At 38.3% G+C, this 22,206-nt stretch overlaps 1 protein-coding gene across 6 annotated transcripts in view; it reads right to left on the bottom strand.

Annotated features, from left to right (window-relative positions):
• CADPS2 (calcium dependent secretion activator 2) overlaps positions 1 to 22,206 on the bottom strand; it is a 576,541-nt gene that overhangs the window by 44,221 nt on the left and 510,114 nt on the right. For 4 of the 6 annotated variants that reach the window (XM_054023205.1, XM_054023223.1, XM_054023195.1 and 1 more), the window contains 4 exons: positions 16,252 to 16,407; positions 13,046 to 13,193; positions 11,949 to 11,963; positions 6,156 to 6,230 (listed from right to left, as the gene is read on the bottom strand). In XM_054023205.1, coding sequence (XP_053879180.1) covers positions 6,156 to 6,230; positions 11,949 to 11,963; positions 13,046 to 13,193; positions 16,252 to 16,407 — 394 coding nt within the window. The remainder of the gene's footprint in view (positions 1 to 6,155; positions 6,231 to 11,948; positions 11,964 to 13,045; positions 13,194 to 16,251; positions 16,408 to 22,206) is intronic. The other 2 variants (XM_054023212.1, XM_054023230.1) reach the window with 1 other exon arrangement.

The following is a 22,206-nucleotide window of genomic DNA, read 5'->3' as shown; positions in this document are numbered from 1 at the left end:
CTCTATGTAGACCTGAGGGACTATATAAATACTTCTGAGTATACTTTGCATTTTCAGGTCTTCTGGGGTTGTCAGGATGAGACACTGAGATTGCTTTGTTTCACTGCTCTGTATTATTCATGTGATTTGTTTAACATTTTAGCATGGTAAATCTTTGTGAAATTAGCAATTTAATCTTTACTATGTGAAATCTCATTGAAATAAAAAGGTATCAGCAGCCTTTTAATTTCTGTAGGAAATCATTACAGATAAAAGCAATTAGTAAAAGGTAAATATTCTAATCAACAAGGTTTACTTCCCTGTCAAAAATATAATACAATGATGATAACTCAAAATAGTGTGATTGATTAATACCATCTTTGGATCCAGCACATAAAAGAATATGGATGTTATAACGACAGCTGTTGGTTCTTGCTGATCAAGAATAACAATGATATATAAACTTTGCTTTGAATCTTCAGTCTTTGTCCCTTGAATGGAAGCAACCAATACAATTTGCTGATGTCACTGGGCATCTAAACTCTGTATTCCAACAGGAAGAGATAGTTAGGCTTTCAGTGATCAGCCAATCACAAAGAAGATTGCTTCCCCCCAGTTTCCTAGGCTTCAGCATCCTCTAACAGTATCAATGCTGCAGTAAAATGTATCTAAAAATTCCCTTCATATCTAACTGCCACAGCAATCTTAGGTCAAGATTTGCTAGGTTATGCTGTCAGGATGACATATTAGGAATTCATGACTGTTGCTGCAAAATCATGAAAGGCAACCCATCTCCACATTATGGAGATGCTGGTCACTGTTCCATAATTAAAGATGAGTTTTGCGCTTAAAAAAGGGGATTCAACATCTTTGTTATATATGAAAAATACAGGCTATCCTTCCCAAATTACAACACTTTCCTTTACAATATAGAATTCATTTTTTAAGAATTTATAAGTAAACCCATTAAATATGTTAGGGACAAAATTAATTAAAAATGTGACCTTTAAGAAATTGAGCTACCTGTTTTGGACCTTTTTTGTCTCATATTACCTTAAAAATGGAACAACATAGACTTCAAACTTCTCACATAGTTTACACTCAACTGAAATCTTGTGCATATTAGCTATATTAAAAGAATTGTTCCTAAAGATAGGAATGACAGGAGACATTAGATATGGGTTTAATCAGGCCACAACTTTATTATTAGACAGATGTCTGGGACTAACCCGGCGGATAAAATATGTGCAGTGCAGGTGCAAAATTTATGTCCCTCCAGCCGATTCCCTGCTGGGACCTTACCAACTCCAACCAATTTTGGGGGTGAGGGGCTTCCACAGCTCTCCCCCTATTTGTTCAAGTCCCTCCAGCAATTTCCTTGCCGGGACCTTACCACTTCCAGCCAATTCCGGGGGGAGGGCGGGGGGGGGGGGGGAGGAGGAGGCCTTTCACCAGCACCAGCTCCTCCCCCATTTCATCCAGGTCCCTCCAGCAATTTTGTTGCCGGGACCAGGTTCCACCAGCAATTCCCTTGCCGGGGCCTTACTGACCACCCCCCCTCATAAGAGGGGTTAAGGTGGACTATAATGATGGTGGGGTTGGCTCTCGCCTATACCAATCATAGGAGTCTCCAACTCCCCCCGGCTTGCTCAATTACCAAGCATCTCTCATTAATTCATTTTCCAAGCCATTTTTTCATTCTTTTGTGCCTTAATTTATGGAGTACCTGCACTGAACATCCGCTATACACTTAAATAAAGAGTTGCGACATATGGCCTACCGCCCGTCATGCCCTGCATGAACAGAGCCTACCTGAACCTGCTGCAAGGAAGGTGAACCCCCCCCCCCACACACACACACTGCACCTGGCCAATATGGTGGTAAGGGAAAAATTCCTTCCCAGCTCTCCTTAGTGGGGCGGCTAGTGTAATGCCCACAGCAGACATAGCTAAACACCTTGCATATTTGTGACCTAATTAGGGAGGAAGAGTGGGTGCTGCCCAGCCTGTTCTGAGTGAAGAGGGAAGGGACCAAGCCCAGCTAACCTCTTTAAACCCCTCATTCCTAGGTGGTGAGTCATCCACCATGCTGATTGCTCTTTCAGCAGCTTTGCATCTCCCCTTCTCCCCCAAGCCAGAAAGCATTGCCTTCTTCTCCCAGCCAGCCAGTCAAACTCCTCCCTGCTTAAGTGCAGGGTGGCGATTCACCTGCTCCTCACAGTGGTGTTCTTTGCCTCCTGAGAGTCTGAGGTGACTATTTTTCCTGAGCACGTCTCTCTTTCAATCAAATTGGAAACAATAACAGGCTGTGTCTATTTTTAAAGGAAGTAGCCTTAACTGTGCGCAACCTGTGGCCTCACTCTACTTGAAAACAATTATTTAAGATTGATATTTCATTCCTTCAAATAATCAGAAAAATCAAATGGCATATTCTCTTTGTGTTTCTTGTTTCATGTTCATGTATGAGACTTAATAATTAAAAAAGGAAAACTAAGGAAATTCCCAGCCAAAAATATGTTAAGATGGAGCTAAAATTGAAAGTACATATCAGTAAATTGGGGTAAAATAAATGACAGAGACATTGTAATTATCCCCCCTGGAAAAAAACTGCTTTATATACCAAGAAAATCTCAAGAGTTAAGGTTAAATTTAAAAGAAAGCAAAATGCACTCTCAACCTTAAATCCATTTGAATGTAATTTTTGTTTGGGAGTATGTACCAGGGTTAGGAATGATGGGGCTATATTCAGCAAAACTGGTGCAAAGCTTCTTGTCCTCTGCTGAAGAGTCCCTTGCAAAAGGTAGGCAAGTGTTACAGCTGCTGTCATGCAAGGGTTTGCCGCCTGGAAGGGTGGACAGTATCTTTAATTTCTTCCAGGGCTCCAAGAAGTTAATTAGAGGGAGTCTGTAAAACCAATGAATCAGTAGATCCCCTAACTGCCCATGTCAGGTCCCTTTCCTGGCTTGTGATATACACTTATGATGAGGTGGCTGGATACTTATGCTCCTGCTTTGATACTAAAGTTGTGGCTACTTTGTGATTGCAACCTAGCCACCTGGCAGAGGTTCCACCATAGCAACTTCCATTAGGTTATACTATGATGAGTTTAGCCTATGAGCTAAAAAAAAGCTAAGAAAGCAAAATGTAAAAGTTACATTCACAGGACATTAGCAAATAGGTTATGCTGCAAGTTTGACCTTATATAGGCCCTGATTCAGCAAGGCACTTACGTATGTGCTTAAATCCATTCTTACATACAAATGATTTACATGAAGTTGGTTATTTATTTATTATTATTATTATTTATTGTATTATAGTAGCATCTAGGAGCCCCAGTCATGGACAAGGAGCTATACAAATATAGAACAAAAAGACAGTTCCTGCCCTAAAAAGTTTACAATCTAAGTATAAGCCAAGAAACAACAGTGTTGGTCAGCAGTGGCCTCAACACACCAGCAACCTAACTGTTAAATGCTTTGCTGAACTGGAGCTGTAAAACTAAAATGAAATAATGATAGTAATATTCAGCACTTATATAGCATTTTGCATGTTGAAGACAAGAAATAATAATTAATCAACCTGTTGTGTCAGAGTGTCTCCACTAGTGCACAAGCAACATTTTGGGGGTCACCTACTTGCCTTGCAAAAACCCCTATTTGGGCATGAAAATGGATATTTGTTCATGCAGGTTGGGTTATTACATACCCAAGTACACTATTTATGTACACAGATTCAGGTTTAGTGAAAGAGTAGCTAAAAATTGGGATCTAAATGTCTAATGGTGTGTGTGTGTGTATGGTGTGTGCATCTTAAACCACTTCAGCACTGTTAAGAAACTAGAGAGAATAGTCACTGTTCTCAGCTTACTTTCCTGTAAGCTAACATTATTTTCATAGCTGTGGGAATATTATCAATTATGCTTCCGTTTTGGCATCAAAAGGTGCAATGTAAATAGAAATTCTTGGTAAAGAAAACCAGCTATGTTAATTTCTGCCCCATCAAAATAGCAAGTAATTTGTCGACGACAAAAAGACAAAATCTGTGGGAAAGAAAAATCTTAGTTCAAACTTCTGTAATGAGCATAAATAAAGGAATGAACAACTCTAAATTCCACAATGTTTTAAATACTTTGCATGCTAGAATATTTTAAACATAGTTTCCAGGGATAAATATATTGCTAGTGGATTAAATATTTTAAAATGAAAAGTAGTTAAATATTAAACTTTCAAACTTAGGACAAACTTTCTTACTAAAGCAAATTTTCTTCTTACGCATAAATCCAATTACTCTTTCCATGATTTTGAGAATTTCTCGTGTCACATTTGCTAACTATAATAATAAATGTCTTTTTATATAATAGCGTATTCCCTTTATAGATGAAGCCTTGGGCAGTGGCCTTGAATATCTTGTAAGAAGTTACAGAAAAAATGTTAATGAGATGTTGGGTGGAAGTCTTCTTTCCTTCTTCTCTGGGGTACAACATTACCCTTTTATACCTTGTCTACACTAAACTTTTTATGGGAAATCACCTCCTGCTGCATTACCACCAATATATCAATGGCATCAATCAGTGGCATCAATGATACAGTGGTAAACATGCCTGTGCCCCGTCTACACTAGTGCTCCCATCACTGCTACTGCTGGTGGAGATACACCAATGACATAGTGGGAGTTATATAAAAAAAGGCAAATGTAGACACGTTAGAGGTTTCAATTCTCCATCAGCTTCAAATGACTACTTCATTGGCATACTTTTGGTCATCAGTTCATTTCAGAATGGAAGTATAATCCAATGAAATACAACTCCCAGAATCCAGTTGTGCTGCCTGCAGCCTCAATAAACTTTCTTTAAAATAAACACTGATTTTGCAAATTTTTCTGCTTTGATTGGCTACGTTACTCAGAACTCTCCTTCCATTGTCCACAACAAATATTGCTATCGCAGCTTCTGACTCCATTCTATATGCCCACCACCTAGTCTCAAATATACTTCAATTTAAAAAATAATTACTTTTACGGGAGTTCTCTCTCTCTCTTTACATACAAACATTTACTGGAGAGATGAGTCCTCAGTGAGGACTAACTTCATGTAATGCTTCCACTTGTAAAGTTCAGCCATTTTAAAATTATGTATGCATCCAAAATATTTAAATCTCTTTACAAGAGAAAAAATAATATATTTTTGTGCTTTCACATAATCCAACCATGGGTGAACAAATTTTGCTCAAATTTCCAAAAAAAAAAAAGTCCATCTTTAGCTTATGCCCAAGTATGAGAGATGTTGGTTAAAAGGAAAAAAAAATTCAGGAAGTTGTGAGCAAGAGAAGACAAAGTCATAATGGAGGTCTGTACAGTATTCTTTCTTGGTTCCTCATTAATCAATTAAAGTACCATATATTTATAAATCTTTTATCCTAATCTTGAAAAGCTGACAGCTCTGCTATGCATTAGCTGTTTAAAGTGCACAGATGTTGTATTTAAAACAGGAGAACATTTATTTTAAAAGCTATATTCTTTCCCAATACAATTTGCTGTTTTCTTTACTATTCGTGGAACTGTCTGTGGTTGAGGGTGTCCCTCCCCCTCTTACTGTGTATTTTGTGAAGCTCTTTAGGATCCTAAGTGGTGCTACAATAATAAAAATATTATTTAATCTTGCTGCACTTAAAAACATCCTATAAGTATTTAGCATAAAGGAAAAGTCAACAAAAATGTTATTCAGATTTTTTGTGTGGTCCCTCTCTAAATTGAAAAGTGATTTAAATAGTATTTAAAAGTGGACAGAAAGTTTTCTTTATGTGCACATTGAAACAAGCAAGGAAATAAAGACACAATTGATAAAGACAATGTTAATGCACTCAGAGATACAATGTTAATATACTCAAAGATGTTAGTACTACTGGCTGCCAGTAGTCATGAAGGAGCTGCAATATAAACAAAAGAGAAACTACTCTGATTAGCAAACTACTCAGAAAACTTTCTCCAGATGAGGGTCTAACTAATTTAATTCTGTAACATTGTGATAAATTGGATGATCGCTATTTACAAATCATATTTGTCCAAACACAGTGTAGAAAATATAGAATGAAATGCATTCTGTTTAAGGACATTTCTCACAGCCCTTGATTTAAAATGTGTTTGCCATTCTACTACAAATCAAAATCTAAATATGTTTACCTTTGAAACGAGAAGTGAAATAATTTCTTTAACTGTTTCTTCAATTAAGTCATCTATTTTTGAATGGTATTGTTGCTGTGTTTTAAAAGACAAAGAAAGCATTAATGTGTATATGAACACAACACTTTTGTCATAAGTCATAAATTGTACAAAGCTGCTAACCCTGACAGATCAGATTCACTTAAAATTATCATTTTGAACATCAGAAGAACAAAACATTGAAAACGATCCACCCAATCAACACTTTCTTACATTCTGTGTTTAAAATTTTCCCATGTATACTGTTAAGTTAAGCAGCTAATAGGGTTATTATTTAGATGAATTGAGTTCTTATTCTTATTCAGGCGAAGGAATGTGAAGGATACTTTTTGTCTTCTCCTCTATAATTAAGGTGGCCATGTATTTTTTTTTTCTAAAGGATTGGTATAGCTGGAGAAGCAAAAGGACTAGAAAAAGATTTAATTAATACAGCATTTCATGTCTGACAACTCTCATTCATAAGTTATTTTAAATGTCCTCTAGAAATAAAATGAGCTCCCAATTGTTCATTCTAAAAGGGCCTTTTTGTCAGCTTAGTGAGCTGCAGTTTATACAAACCTTACATTATGCTCAAGCAAGGACAAAATTAAAATTTCATCAACACAGCTGAATAGATGGTAACAAATTAATAGTCCACAGAAGGTATAATAAAACAGTCCTCATTCTCCATAGTTTTTCCCCCTGCTTTTTCATGAAAAAAGATGTTTTTAAGTAGGTGCTATTTAAAATAAATCTGAAAGACTTTTATGCTTTCTTTAGATAATACTACAGAGTTCCATCGTGAAATTAACAGGAGCTAGGACTCCTATTCTGCTGTGAAGGGACATCAATTTAAATAGTAATTCTTCCTTTAAAAACATTTATCTGACAGCAAAGATTGTCCTCAATAGCCACTTCGCAGAAAATGTGACTTGTAAAGACTAACCCTATCTTGATAATTCAAGGCTACTTGGAACAGCTAATAACATAATGCTTGGAGTAAAAGTACTGAGGTCAACATAAATATTAGCCTAGCTTAGCAGCTGTCAGATGAATAGTTTTCTAAGATGTAAGTTTTTGAAGGCCATTTTTCTTCTGTCTGAAAGTTTCCATACAAATCAAAACATTAAATTGGATCTGCTTAATATGCTCAGGAAATGATTTTCCAAACAATAAATATTAACTGTATCCACATTCAAATTAAAGGGGCACAGGGGTATGTTATGTAACTTCTCAGTGCCCCAAGTACTTTTTTATTGCATGTTGAATCAATATTTTTAAAAAAATTCTCCCTTTAAAAATGCAAATAATTGAATATATGCCTCATGAAGATCTCAATGCACATCTCATTCACTCTGAAGAGTGAATGAACCTAATGCAAATACACAGAGAAGCTTTCTGTGGCTGCAGTACGGACAAGTTGCTAGCCTTTGCCCTACATCCAAGGGGGAAATTATTAATTTTTTGATCAGCATAAAATTTTGATGACACTTTAAGGGCCCAATTCAGGCAAAATAGTCAGTGTCTTTTGTTGTTATGCAATCCCAGCAGACCGTGGATCCTGCTTCTCAAGCAGAAGTATCCACAGATGTCACCCCATTCCTCCTACACAATCTCCTCAACTTTAGTGCCACAGCTGACAGTTGCAGAGTTAACCAAAAGTTCATGCAAATGACCTCCACTTCTAATGCCCCAAATCCTTATGTTTTCATTTCCCTCCATTCTCCTGTCCCACTGCCATCCTGATCACCTATGATTTTGCAGGAATTGGGAGTTAATCTATTGCTGGCTAAAGTAACTCTCATAGGAATAAGTTGAGAGAAGAGAGCTCAGGCTACCCCAAGCATTCAAAAATCTTGATACAAGATCCTCAGAGAATGAGATATTATATTTTAATAAAATAATTGGGGTTATTTTATTTACTTCCTGGTTTTGGAACTTTTAAGGTTAATGTTTTCAAGTTTTTCTCTGCAACCATGATGGCTATAAATTTTTTTTTTTTTTTAAGCTGAGGTTCTCATGTAATCATTTGACTCCAGAAGCTGGAGCTTCAAGAGAAACATCAAACACTATAAACTTGCAATAAAACTGTGAGTGTTGGCAATGCTGCATGCATGATCCTTGCCCAACAGTCCAGTTTCTGAAATTATCTAGAAGAGATATTTATAACAACATTTGACCTCCACCTCTCCAAACTCTCCCTAGTGAGACCAATGGATAGTATAAAGGATTCTCTCTGAACGGATGAAGGAACTGAAAGTCAGAAAAATAACACACTTTTGGTCATTTAAAAATTCTTCCTTGGCTGATGTATTGTCCATTTAGGGGCTGGGAGGGTATTTTTTTTAATCACATGAGTTAACTGTGATTAATTGACAGCCCTAAAAATACTTATACTGCACTTGGCCACCTGTGCATTATTGCATTTGGAAAAGAGAGGAATTCTTTCCCAATTCCTGTGATGATGAGTTTACATTTTGAAGTTACACCTAACCACACCTTGTTCAATATTATACTATAATCTTTATTATTTTTTTCTTCCATTTATGTGCACTTAAGTATCCTATTTTTTATTAAACTGCTGAAGCACATTGGACTAATATTTTTTATTGTTACCACTGATGAATCCCAAGTCTTTTTCCTTGGAGGGTCTTGGAAATCAATATCCCACCACTTTATGAATTTATACTACTATTGCCAGTGTGTACTTGTATTACATTTCCTCTGGTCTTTTACGGCCAAGCCACATGAAGTGTTTTAATCCTTCTGGAGTTAATCAGAATCCTTTCTGGATTGTATTAATCAAAATGACTTTGGAGTCATTGACAAAGTTCACCAACTTGCTATCCACCATTAATAAATATATTAAGAAGCATTAGCCTCAATACACGCCACTATTCAGTTTTTCCAGTTTAAGGAATAGTTGAAGAATAATGTCTGCCTTCTTTCCTTTACAAGCATGACAGGGTAATGAGAGTATATAATTTTGGAATATTTAAGAGAGTTTCCCGATCTGTAAATTGATTTTCTGTGAAGCATTCAACAATCTAGTTCAATAGCATTTCCTCTGCTGTTCAAACTAAGCTACACAGAGTGACCAACTCAAGTCTGTTTGTTTCTCCCTGCCCGGCTACAGCTCTCCTCCAGCCGCCTCGGTTCCAGCAATTTCTTCAGCTTGATTCTTCTGTTTTATCATTCTCAAAATAAAAATGTTATTAGAGAACGCTGAAAGTCCTACAGAATGTAAGTTACAATGTTTTAAAATAGGTTTAAAACCAATTAACTTCAATAACAAAAACTAATAAAAGCTGAAAAAGCTCCAGGGCTTGGCTTCATATACAGTGCTTCAGTGGGGCAACTGTGCTGCTGTAGCGCTTTAGTGAAGGCGCTACTATGCTTATGGGAAAGCATCTCCCATTAGCATAGTTTATCCACCTCCCCAAGAGGCGGTAGCCAGGTCAGCAGGAGAAGTTCTCCTCTTGATATAGTGCTATCTACACAGAAGGTTAGGTTGGTATAACTATGTTGCTCAGGGGTGTGGATTTTTCACATCTGGCCTCAGATTCTCAAGTGCTTTGTTACAGAAAAAATGTCTCTTTAGGCTCCCAATCATTTGACAGGCTGAAACCACGGACTCTAAGGAGTAGCACCCATTGGACCTCAGTTCAGAAGGACAGAGAAGTGATAGCATTCAGCATCCAACAGCCCCAAGTGGCATCTGATGAGGTTAACAAGTCAAACTTGAAGCTCCTAGAAAAGTGATAAAAACTGCTAGGAAACACAGCTGTCTTTCTCTAATCCTTTTCCTTTCAACCCTTGAGATGGCTATACCCACAGCAGAATGGACTGGGAGTGCTTTTGGAGGACTTGCACTGTAGACTGATATGTAGAAAATATACAAGATTTTAACCACCTGGGTATGACATCACACAAACCCTTTCTAGGAAACTTGCCCACCCATGAATAAGGCATCTGACTATCTGAATGGATGAGCTCTATTTAAACAGAACAGAATGGTTCAGGCCACATCCAAACCATGCCAAACTTCTCCTTGTAGGTTTGAGCAGATAGACAAAAGCCAGGGCATGCGTTTCTTGACTTATATGGTGAGAATTTCCTGAACTGGAGACTTCTTGAGATGATTTTGAGGACAGCTTCATTTTTATGACAAATCCGAAAAGACTCATTATAGGAAAGGGCCGTGATGTCTCCAAATTGTCTGACTGATGTAATCAGAATGAGAGGAAATCTAAAAGAACTGTGGTCACGTGTTTGAAAGGGAGAAAACAGAGAGAATTAGAATCTAATTTAGACTGCAAACAGAGGAACTACATGGTCAAATTTTGGTTTCAGGTGAGACAGTACCCTAACAAAAAGTTGGTAAAGGGTGAATTTAATTCCCCCACCTCCTCTCTGATTACCTTGAGAGTGGCCTTACAAAAATGATTTTCCAGACTGTGATGAAGGACCTTGACTTAGAAGGAAGAAAGAAAACACAGGACAAGGTAAAGGGTGATTTGAAGGATGAGGAGGACAATACCAAGACCTCAGACACTAGGGTGGGGATATGAGTATTAAGGAGGACACATACTTTCCTATATTCAAAGGCCTCTTGGGAAAGGGAGAAATGAGATAAATGGATATTAAAAAGTCCTTATTGAGAAAGCAACCATGATATGTGATGATGCCTTGAACTTGTGGAAAAATTTAGGAACTTTTTGGTTTGCCTGGGTGGCAAGATTAAGATTAATTTTTAACTTTCCATGCAGATGCATTGAAATGCCAGGCTCTTGCATACATCCTGAATTCAAAGAAAGGATGCCAAAGAAGCACGAGGTATTCTAGGTCATGCTGAAAACTTGAAGAGCTGTTTTGTATCTTTTCTTGAAGGAAGTCTCATGCTTTCAGAGTAAGAACCTGAGACAGTTCCCTATGCTGCTGCTGAGAGAGGATGATGAAAGGAGGCTGGAGCTCTGGAGATTGCAGTGCCACATGGCAGCAGCACTGAAAGATATCTGAAGAGCCCCTTGGCAAGGACAGAAGCTCTGATGACTGTGAGGGTATCTGGCTGGCAGTGCAGGAGGCCCTCTAAGTGTTCCTGCCCTGAGAAGGGAAGTGGAATGGAATGGATGGAGGGGGGGGGAGGGGCTGTTTATCTTCTGTGTGAAAGGCCTTCATGGAAGTGTTGCCTTCCCTGAGAAGAAAGTGGGAGGCCTATTCTCAGGACATTGTCTGAACAACAAGTAGGGGTAGAGGTGGACTCACTACTATGGGATGAGGTGAAGAGGGGCTGAAGTCTCTTGGGCTGGCTCTGATGCTATTGGTCTTGTGTTGAAATGCTCTTCTGCATCCCCCGAGAGGCGAGGGAGATTCCAAAGCTGTCTGACTCAGTCAGTCTTGAAAGGACGCAAGAGAGACATCACAACTGTGGCACCAAGAACAAGTCATAGTACCATTGCACGGCCATGCTCAGAGTACTTCCTGCACATTCTTGTGTGTTCTGCTCCAGAAGGATCTGAAGGCATCTGCCTGGAGCGGGCAGAAGACAAACAGAAGAAATTCTGGAACCAGCCTGAAGAGAGATTTCAGCTGGATGGGGTGAGAAGAAATTTGGCGTCTGGTGACTGATCACTGCCTAGCAAGTTCAAACAGCAGAGGAAATCCTTCCGGTCCATGTTGTTGAATGAGCAGGAGCAGCAATAGGTAATTTATAACAAGCAATGAACGTAGACAATTCACAAAGAATAAGCAGTTTCTAAAATGAAAGGCACTTACCCACTGACCAGCAAACTGGATCAAATCATGGAAAATCAAAGTAGAAAAAGCAGATGACGGGGAAGAACAGGAAAATGGAAAATTAATTATGGCTAAAATGCTAACTTAAATAGATGAGCTAAGGAAATGAGGTGCACACCCACGAAGACAACACAAAAGGGCAATCAACAAAAATGATATGGCCGAATAAAATAAAAATAAAACTGCCTGTATCAATGGTGTGATAAATATATTTCTGCACAAGGCAGGAATAATTGTTGGTGTCAAATTCTGACAATTGGTTTCCCTCCCCCACCAAAACCCAAACAAACAAAACTACATCACCACAACCACACATGTACATCAACACTGCAAAAGCAATATTAATTGTGCACCAGTATTCTGGATGACCTAGATAGAGACCACTATCACCCCTCACCACTGCACAGATTATTCCTGACAGGAGTGGGAGTATTCTATATTCAAATGGAAGATGGGGCAGGAGCGAAGTATGGATGTATATCCACTTAAAAAGCATGGGCCATTGCCCCTCCGTAGAGTCTCTCACTACAGCCCCATTAGTACAGCACCCAAACAATGGCCTCTACACAGGTTCTGGAAGAGCAAAAATCAAAGATTAATAATTGTACTCGATGATTTCTCTCCTCTAGTTAAAATTTTTCGAGTGTACATGTAGGTGCAAATGCCAGCCAGAGCATTAAAGGAACCAATTAAATATAAATCTAATCAGATGAACAGTTTACTGTAAAGACCGATGCTTTGACTCAGTTGTGCTATTAAGACACTGTCATAAGCCAGGGTGGTTCTCAGATGCAACTCAGGAGAAGCTCTGGGACGGATAGTGCAAAATCCCTCCTGGTGTTCTCCTGAGCACAGAAATTATGGGCATTCCTCTGACCATTTGGATGGAATAATGGGGGGCGGTTTGCACCCTCACATACACTCAGATACTTACATAGACAAAATTAAAACTATGTGACATTTCAGAAGCCAAAATTCACTAAAAAAAAATCAAAACTATTTTAACCAAATCTAGTAAAGACAGTCCACAGTGCTAGACACCCCTGATTAATCTAAACATACACAATTCCACCTACCTCTTGCCCACCATCCAGAATGCAGAGTTTAGCAGTTTGCTTTTTGGCATCGACTAAAACGTTAAACATCGTACACACAGACGCAGGAATGCGCAAGTCCATTGATTTGTTTGTCTTTTGCAGCTTGAGTTCAAATGCAATTCTTGTTCTATTTATTTAAACATGAATTCACAACATGAAAGTCTGTCATAATTCCAGACAACTGATGTGTAAAAGCAAAACACTAAATGTGTTAATTTAAAAATTAAGTCTGAGCACCAGGTGGAATCATGTAGGAACACAATACTAGAAGCAGTAGAGTAAAATATTCATCTGTTCAGTAGAACATGACAGTGACAGTAATCTCAAGGTTCTGCTTTGATTTAGCTAAATAATGACCAGTGGGCAAAAACAGAATATATTTAACAATATGCTTCCTAATCCACTATCTGTGAACAATTTTCAAGCAGTAAAAATATAAAGCTCAAAGAAATATTTAGATCTTCTGCATTAAAACATAACAGTTCATCTATCATGTTAGGATCCCACTTCTAATACACATGCAAACTTATGCTGAGGTGAAGCTTTACATAGAATGTTCCTATGGTGGGCATATAGAGGGCTACTGAATAATAATGTGCCTACCCCACTGGATATGAATTTACAGAAGAATGGCAGCAATGCCCCAGTACTTCGCTACTACTACCTGATCCAGATCTGATTTGCTATAAAAATACTTTTCTTTAAAGTTCTAAATATATTAGGCCCAACTTGCTTAGAAACAGCATTCCAGATATATTTTGTTGGAATAAACAGATGACAAATTTATTCATACAACAGTATTTTCTGTGGGATTGTTCACAATACCCCTCTTATATATATCTGGTGGCCTGGCTGGGTCCATAAAAGCCTTGTGAAGCAGCTGACATTGGTCAAATGACATTTGTTGGAGTCGGCAGTGAGTAAAAATAATTTCCCTGGTACAGTGACCTATGACACTTTTCTCCAATGACACTAGAGCTTGAAGTATTTTCTACCCATAGTAGGTTCTTAGGCATTCTGTAGGTTCCATGCTCTTTAACCAGCAAGCCACAATTTCACATTGGCAGTCAATAATCTTGAACCACCTGCACTTTGTGGTGGAACATTTTTTCAAGACCACAGATATGGTCCCAAAATAGCAATAATATTGCAGCTGACACATGAGAAATGTTATCGCTGATTTTTTTTAGAAATATTAAAAATATGTCAAATTTTGATAAAATCAGAAATGGGTCCTTTTCAAATACATCTAAATGAAAATAACTTTGACATTTTAATTTTTTAAATGAAATTAGGCTTTTGTTTTTCAGCCCAGCTCTAGTTATATATATCTAGATAGTTATAATAACTTATCAAAGTTATATATAACTCATAACAATATAATGCATGAACAATATCTAGTTTATGCTTACATAGATTATGCTTGTGCTTTAAGATGCCTGAAGTCATAGATACTTTAGCAAGTTTGAAAAGTACTTGCACTTTTCTATCACTTTGAAGTGTACATCTCAGTGCAATCTGCTATCAATACAGCATTTGACACCTCACTTGACTTTGATAATATGCAGATCCATCTTTATTAGGACTTTTGGGTGGCCTTCAAAAAGTATTTCTCAACCTTTTTCCATAAACATATATACTGGACCACTGTGATCTTGCCACTATGTAGCGTTAGAGCCTTAGGATTCAATTCAGAGGAAGGTCAGCAAGATAATTAATTAGGACAGACTCAAACTACAACCCAGATCTGTGAGGGATCTGTGTACATCCTAGTGAATTTCAGCACTTATATAATTGTGTTTTACAAACATTGGCTATTTAGTCATTATAACCCCCAGGTGATGTATCTTAGTATTATTATCCCAATTCTACAGATGGGGATACTGAGGTGGAGAGGTCACATGGTTTGATGAAAGCCACACAATGTCAGAACCAAGACTGCAATACAGAAGTCTCTTGCTCTCAGACCTGTGAGTAATAGTCTACAAAACAATAGTGCCTTTTATACTTCGTAGCCACCCCTCCCTAGAGAACCACTAACTACTCATCAGAATAGCCATTCAAGTAGCCAACAGGAGCCGAGAGAGATTGTAGCTGACCAAGTGCTATTAGCAGTATCCCGGGTGGGCACAGACCCCCTACAGCTTTAAATTGGCATAGGGTCACCCACAAAATTGAAGAATATGTGAATATGGGTTTCAAGAATCCCAAAGCTAGGCCTGCTTATATGTATGATCATTGATAAGTCATGAATAACCTGTAATATTCAGTAAAAATCCTTGTGACAAACTTTCATCCCAGTGATTGGTTTACATTAATTTATGTTTACAAGTTCAAACCTACCTTTGAAAGGAAAAGGGGCAGAAACTCACTTTAAAAAACAAACACCCAACTGATAATAGCTTTATGCTTCAAGGTCAAAAGTAGGAGATGGGATCTATGGTCTTTGCAGGCTCCCAAAATAACTCTATTATTTATTATTTGTTTTATCATAATGCTTAGAGTCCCACTCGTAGATCAGGACCCCATTGTGTTCGGCACTGTAAAAAAAACTCCACAGGAAAAAAAAGCCTTGCCCTGGCCCAAAAGTTACAATCTAAGTATGAAACAAGAGACTCCAGATGGATACAGACAGATATGGGTTGGAGTGGGTACAATGAACCAATGAAGGCAATTTGGTCAGTGCGATAGACAGCGCTCTCAGCACATCATTGTCAAGCTTTCTGTAGGGATCATGGAAAAGGAGGATTTTAAAGGAGGATAATGAGGTTGCTTTGTGGCTATTTGTGGGGAACACCTCCCAAGCATGACAGGTAATATGGGAGAAAGCACAAAGGTACTTGTATGAAAATCAAAGAAGCGGGTGACAAAGGCTGGTATTATGGATCGAATGGAGGTGGGATTTAACATCTCAATAGTGAATGACAGACAATAGGTAAGGTGGGGACAGGACACTGAGGACCTTAAAAGTGAAGGCAAGCAGCTTATGTTTGATGCGATAGAGAAGAGGGAGTAAATGAGAGATACAAAGAAATGAGTGACATGGTCAAAGAGATGGGGTAGGACCTTTGCAGCAGCATTCTAAATGGATATCACACATCTAGATGTTCTCATTAACATTTCCTAGATGTTCATTTCCAAATGTGTTACAACTTTTAACAGACAATTTCAAAATATAACTGTACCTTTTGACGCAGGCCTCTATCATATCACTGGCCATAAGTTTAAGTCTCTGCTCTAAATGATGGGCAAATTCTGGTTCTGGCCAGTGCAGATCGAAAACAAACATCTGCAGTGCATCAAGTTTCCAGAAAAGATCTTCCGATGTAGCTGAACCATTGCTATTAAAAAAAACAGAAGATACATTTATAGGACATATGAAAAAAAACCCACAGAATTACTTGCAGAAGTAGAGTCCTCCCCTCCTTCCAGTTCACTTCCCACATGCAGCTCCCACAACACAGTTGGGTGTTGCTCCAAGAGTATTACAGTGGTTGTGGAAGTCCTGTCCTTTTGATTTAATATGACTTCCCTAGGGGGTAAGCAAGTAGATCTGTTCAACCCTTGTATCATGGAGGTAGGAGAGGGAGGTGAAGCAACCCAAATTCAAGAGAAGAGAGGAAAAATGTTGGCAGAAGGGGTTTTATTTAAGAAAGAACTTTTTCGCGACAGTGAACACTTTGCACATATATTTGCTTGCTCTCACAGCACAGGTGGGTAAACCTCCCATAGTATTGAAGAAGTATAGTGTAGTAGGAGAGCCACACACAGACGGATACTCTCTTGACACATGCAGATTAACTCCCACTGAGGGAAGTAGATCAGAAGATCTCCAAAACAAGGAAAAACAGAACTCACATTAATGTCAATAAACTTAACATGAGCAGAACAAAAGAAGAAAATGTCCCTATGTCATTTGCGGTTGCCACAATTTTAAAACTCTCCCTCCTGACCAACTCATAGATTTTAATAGATACATCTGCTCATCATTAATTACAGTGATATCATTACAATATTCAGCCGGAATGAACTCCTCCAAGTGTGCTAATAATGTGCCTATACTCCAAAGCCTGAACTGCTGTACTGAGGGTCCTAATGCTAGCCACATTAACATTCCAAGTAACAGATTTCAACATACTTCAGAAGCAAAAGTGATAAAAATTTAGCATAGCAGCCTTGACTCTGCATTTTAATTTACAAGTATTGCCATTTTCTTTCCTATATTCTCATGACAAAAGGCCATCATCATGAAGGGGCTGACTGACTCATTCAGTGGGAGTTGAGGGCAATGGGAGTTGAGAGTACTTAGGACGGAGCAGGATCAGGGCTAAAGAAATTAGAGATGGAAAAGGCCTATAATAGCTCTCTAATAATGTTGGATTGTTACCTACAGTACTGTGCTAGTGGCCCTGACTTCTCCAATTTTAAATGACCCAAGTTTTGATGCTTCCCCACGTTCCTTACATTGATAGTCCACAGTCTAGTAGATTTCACCATCAGGGAGACTCATGGTATTTTGCCTACATGTTCCTGCTTACTGATATCCAATAACTCTTAGTTATACTTCCCTGTTACACGCTTGAAATAGAACAACCAGACCTCAAGAGATAGAAAATCTATTGGGCTAAATTCCATCCTCATCCCCATCTTGTGTGTGTATGTTGCCTGTTCAGATTGCAAGCATTTTGAGGCAAAGACCCTGCCTTTGTACTGAACATAAAGCACTTATTTACACAGTGGCAACAGTTTTTTAATACAAGAAAAATAATAGTCCACTGTCCTGCTAGGGTAGGATTCTTCCTTACAGACTAATGACATAACTTTACATGGTTATCACATATCTCCCATATCCCTTGGTAGTGAGTTTTGCGCTTATATATGTTACATTATATACAAACTTAGACCACAAAATAAGATAGTCAACTGGTATGGATGAGAAAGATGGAGAGAAAGTGTACTAACTAAAAAACAAGATGTGTGTGTGCATAAATACACTAATATATTTTCATACAAAGTCTCAATGTATATTGACTTTGATGAGAGTGCCTATCTGAAAGTAAAGCACATTTATTTACCAAATGTGATAATCACTTCTTTCTATTTGATCTGCAGGGATTTTATGCATTTTAATTTTGTTCTCTTTAAATCATATTTCTGCTTAACAGGACTCCAAACTAAATGGAATCCTCTAAGACTCAGGAGGAATCATGTGCTCTCAAATATTGTCAATGTATTCTTATGCACGTTCACTCCCTGGTGTCCACTTAAACTGGCTTCATTACACAGCCAAATAAGGTTTTACAATTATAATAATTATAATAATAGCCATTGGTTCTTGAAATTTGAGAGGAGCTTCGTAATAAACATTCCTTGTTTTTTATATGCTTCTGAGCCACCACTCTTATTTATTATTTAGTTATATATTGCACAACGACATCCGGAACTATTTTTCTTAAAGATATAGACTAATATTGTATACTACTGACATAAAAGGAGCTGTGACAACAGAAAGAAATAGTGTATTCCAAAACCACACATCTGTCATTTGATTATTACTAACTATTACAGTAAATTACTCTGGAGGATTATGATTTTACAGTGACAGACTAAGATTATTTGTACATGGTATATACTTTATTTGGGCTTGATCCTGCACTCTGATCTTAATCCAGTAAAGCACTTGGTCCAGTAAATCAGGACATACCTGCTTAAAGTCAAGAACATTCTTAAATGGATTTACAATTTATACACTGGGATCTAATACTGCTGGAGCAGATTAAGATTCAAGGAATTGTAACCAGCTCCTTGAGGCTCCTCCCCAGGGCTGGCTCAAGGATTTTTGCTGCCCCAAGCAGCAAAAAGAAAAAAAGTGGGGAAAAAAAAAAAAAAAGCTGCGATTGCGATCTGCTCTACCTACTGCCGCTGCTTCAGAGGGAGTGATGGACCCGCCGCCGAATTGCCGCAGAAGAGCTGGACATGCCGCCCCTCTCCGTTGGCCACCCCAAGCACCTCCTTGCTGGGCTGGTGCCTGGAGCAGGCCCTGCTCCTCCCTTTTCCTGCACCAGGCATATCTTGGTGTAGGAGAAAAGAATTAATTGTTATTATGTAGTGAATTGACTGAGCTCTGTACTCCATAGGAAAAACTCCACAAAACAATGACTCACATACTGAGAGTCAAATTCATTGCTAGCGTAAGAAGTGGCCCTAACTCCACGGGATTGTCGCTGCTTCTGCCAATGGTGATGTTTACAGCGACTGTGGAACATCTATTACATATGTAACAGAGAAAATAATTTAGAAATGGAACATTGGTATAATCAAAACAAGCCATAAATCTAACTTAAAAGCTAGGTTCAAAACTTGTAAAAGTGTAAAGATTCAAAACGGAAAGGAAATAAAAATTAGATTTAGAGTAACAAATTTTAATTAACTAGTAGATTGTAAGAAAAACTCCCATTCTGGTTAATTAAAAGCTTTTACCTCTCCTTCCCCCAAACACACTGTCCCAGCCCTCTCAACCTTTCAGCATGTTTTCCTTAGCTGAATCTGACGGTAATTCACAGTGCTCTGCACGTCTAGCCAAGGTGTCCTCTGAGTTAACTTCTCACGGGACCAATCAAGCAAAATACTGACTACTACACACAGCACTTTACTCTCTTAATATCTCCCTAACCTTAACATGCAATGCCCCAAATGTACCATTAAATTATAGGACCAGCAAAAACAACTGAAAACACAGTAATGATGTTCTTGTGACAGTGTAATGATAGAGAAGAGTACACATTTAGTGTTCCTAGCCACACATTAAAGAAAAAAAACCAAACTTGTCAATGGAAATAGCAGCAGAACATCTATAGTGATTTAACACGGCCTGTGTACAAAGTTTTATGGCATATTTAAAAGGTAATGCTCAAAAAAGTAAATGTAAATTATTAGTCAGAGAGGAAAATAATATTAATATCGATGATCCCACTTCAGCAAAGCACTTAAGCACACGCTTAACCATAACTACATGCTTAAGCCCATCCTTATTCACCTAAGCATTTAGGCAAGTGCTTAACTGCTTTGTTGAAAGGGATGGACTTAAACATGTGCTTCAGTGCTTTGCTAAATTGGGAACAACGGCTTTACTACCAGGACTTGGATGTTAGCAATGTATGCTAGAATATGAAACCCTTTCTTGTCACTTCACGAAACAAAAAGGCTATGGTCAACTAGATAGATGACTTGACATTCTTAGAAAGTATTTAAATATAACTCAGTTAAATCATAGTTTCTGATGTGTTTTAGCTCCTCATTGTATAATAAAATCTCCAGCCACTGAAAACGATTAACTGTAGAAATGACAAGCTTTTGTAATTATAAAGGAATTAATCCAAAAATGTGATCTGAATTCCACTGAATGCCTGCCATCTAAAATTTTGAATGCAGCATTTTTTAAAGGAATTTCATTTCCATATCAGCCATCAATGGATTAGAAAGATAACATCAATCATTGGTTTCTGAAAGGCATACAAAAAGGACTTCACACCCCAGATGATGTCCCAGCAGACACTGCTTTTACTAGAATGTGCCATGGCACCAGATGGGGGTGGGTATGCCCCACCAGTGGGAATACACATACAGAGGCCACAGTGAAGAACATATTATTTACTGTAACTTGCTCTCTCTCAAACACATCTGAGCCACTTATCTAGAAACTGAATATTCTAAATTAACTCATACCCTTACAAAGAACAATGGTAGCAGGGGTAGAAGGAACAGTGGCTGGCTCGCAGGCAGCTGTGCAGCCAGCCCTGGAAGCATACTGAAGCTGCTAAGCAAGATGTCTCAGTGAGCTTGTACAATGCCTGGTGGGCTGTTTGTTACTGTTCCTTTCAGCAGAAGCGGCACTCTAGCTACTGCCTGCAAGCACTTGTACTAGCTGAATGCAGCCCTTGTGAACTGGGTGTGTGAGTTGGCATGTTATTCATACTTTGCTGAGCACTCTTGTGCGTCATTGTGTTAACTACCCGGAGATATTACAAATAGGAGGACGCTCCTTTATAACCTTTTCAAATACTTACACACTGGTGCAGCCGATGACAGAATTGGCCCTATGGCACTTGTACATATCTAATAATACTCCCTCTCTCACTCATTTTTATTACAAAGATGACGCAAAATTATAAATACACAAACAGATAAATTACATTAAAAGGACATTATTAATGTTGCAAAGTCAAACAATCAGAAGTTAGGAAATGCCAGAATTAGGATTCCTGGGCAAAGGCTTACAATGTGACTAAATTTGGGTGAGTTTCCATGGGGATGGCAAAAGACACATCCCTGACACCAAGGTCATCCCCTGCCAAATTACAAGTTCCTGCTTTAAAGACTGAAGGCGCTATAACTGCTTGAAGAAAAGATCAGAATTTTTTTTAACATGGGCAAAACAACGTATCAGCCCCTTCCCTCATTCTCAGAATGGCTGAACCCTCCCTTTTGGCTGAAATTTTCTGACGAAATTTAGCCTGATGCAGACAACCAGCATGGAAACTTTCAACCCAGTCAGTTAAAGTTGGCAAAGTTATAAGCAACTAAAGACAGGATCTTATAATAGGAAGTGTTCGGCAACCCTACGAATAGTCAGTGCTACCAGCCCTGCATATAATACCACCAGTCCTTAATATCTGTAATTTGGGGAGCCTACTATATATTTTCCCATGGGAAAAACATCTGTGTGTAAAAACCTCCACGTATGTAAAATGTAAATTAAAATTCATTTTTACGGGGCAGAAATGCTTAAGTTCAGATTGTTAGAAGACCACAGTTAAGAACATTAAGTCTCAAGGAAGTGTAAAGTGTGGAGGATACTGTTTAAGACAGTAACCTTCACAGGATAGGAATAAGCAGGTAGAAGAGTTTTGATTCAAAGCTGGAATAATGATTTATAAAGGCAAAAATATGCAGGTGCAAACTTGTAGTCAAAACAAAGGGTGTAAAAGCCTAAGGATGAGGAGGAAAAAGGTTGACAATTCCTTAAGGGAGCCAGAAAGAACAAATCCCATTACAGCTAATGAACAAATGCCAAAAGTCTGGAGACACGTTACTCAATACACTTGGCTACATAATTCTTAGCACAAACACAGAACTTCACG

The sequence above is a fragment of the Malaclemys terrapin genome, chromosome 1, assembly GCF_027887155.1.
Source record: "Malaclemys terrapin pileata isolate rMalTer1 chromosome 1, rMalTer1.hap1, whole genome shotgun sequence".
In the NCBI taxonomy this organism is placed as follows: domain Eukaryota; kingdom Metazoa; phylum Chordata; order Testudines; family Emydidae; genus Malaclemys; species Malaclemys terrapin.
Note: the sequence above shows the minus strand (reverse complement) of the source record. Positions and strands in the feature narration are given on the sequence as shown.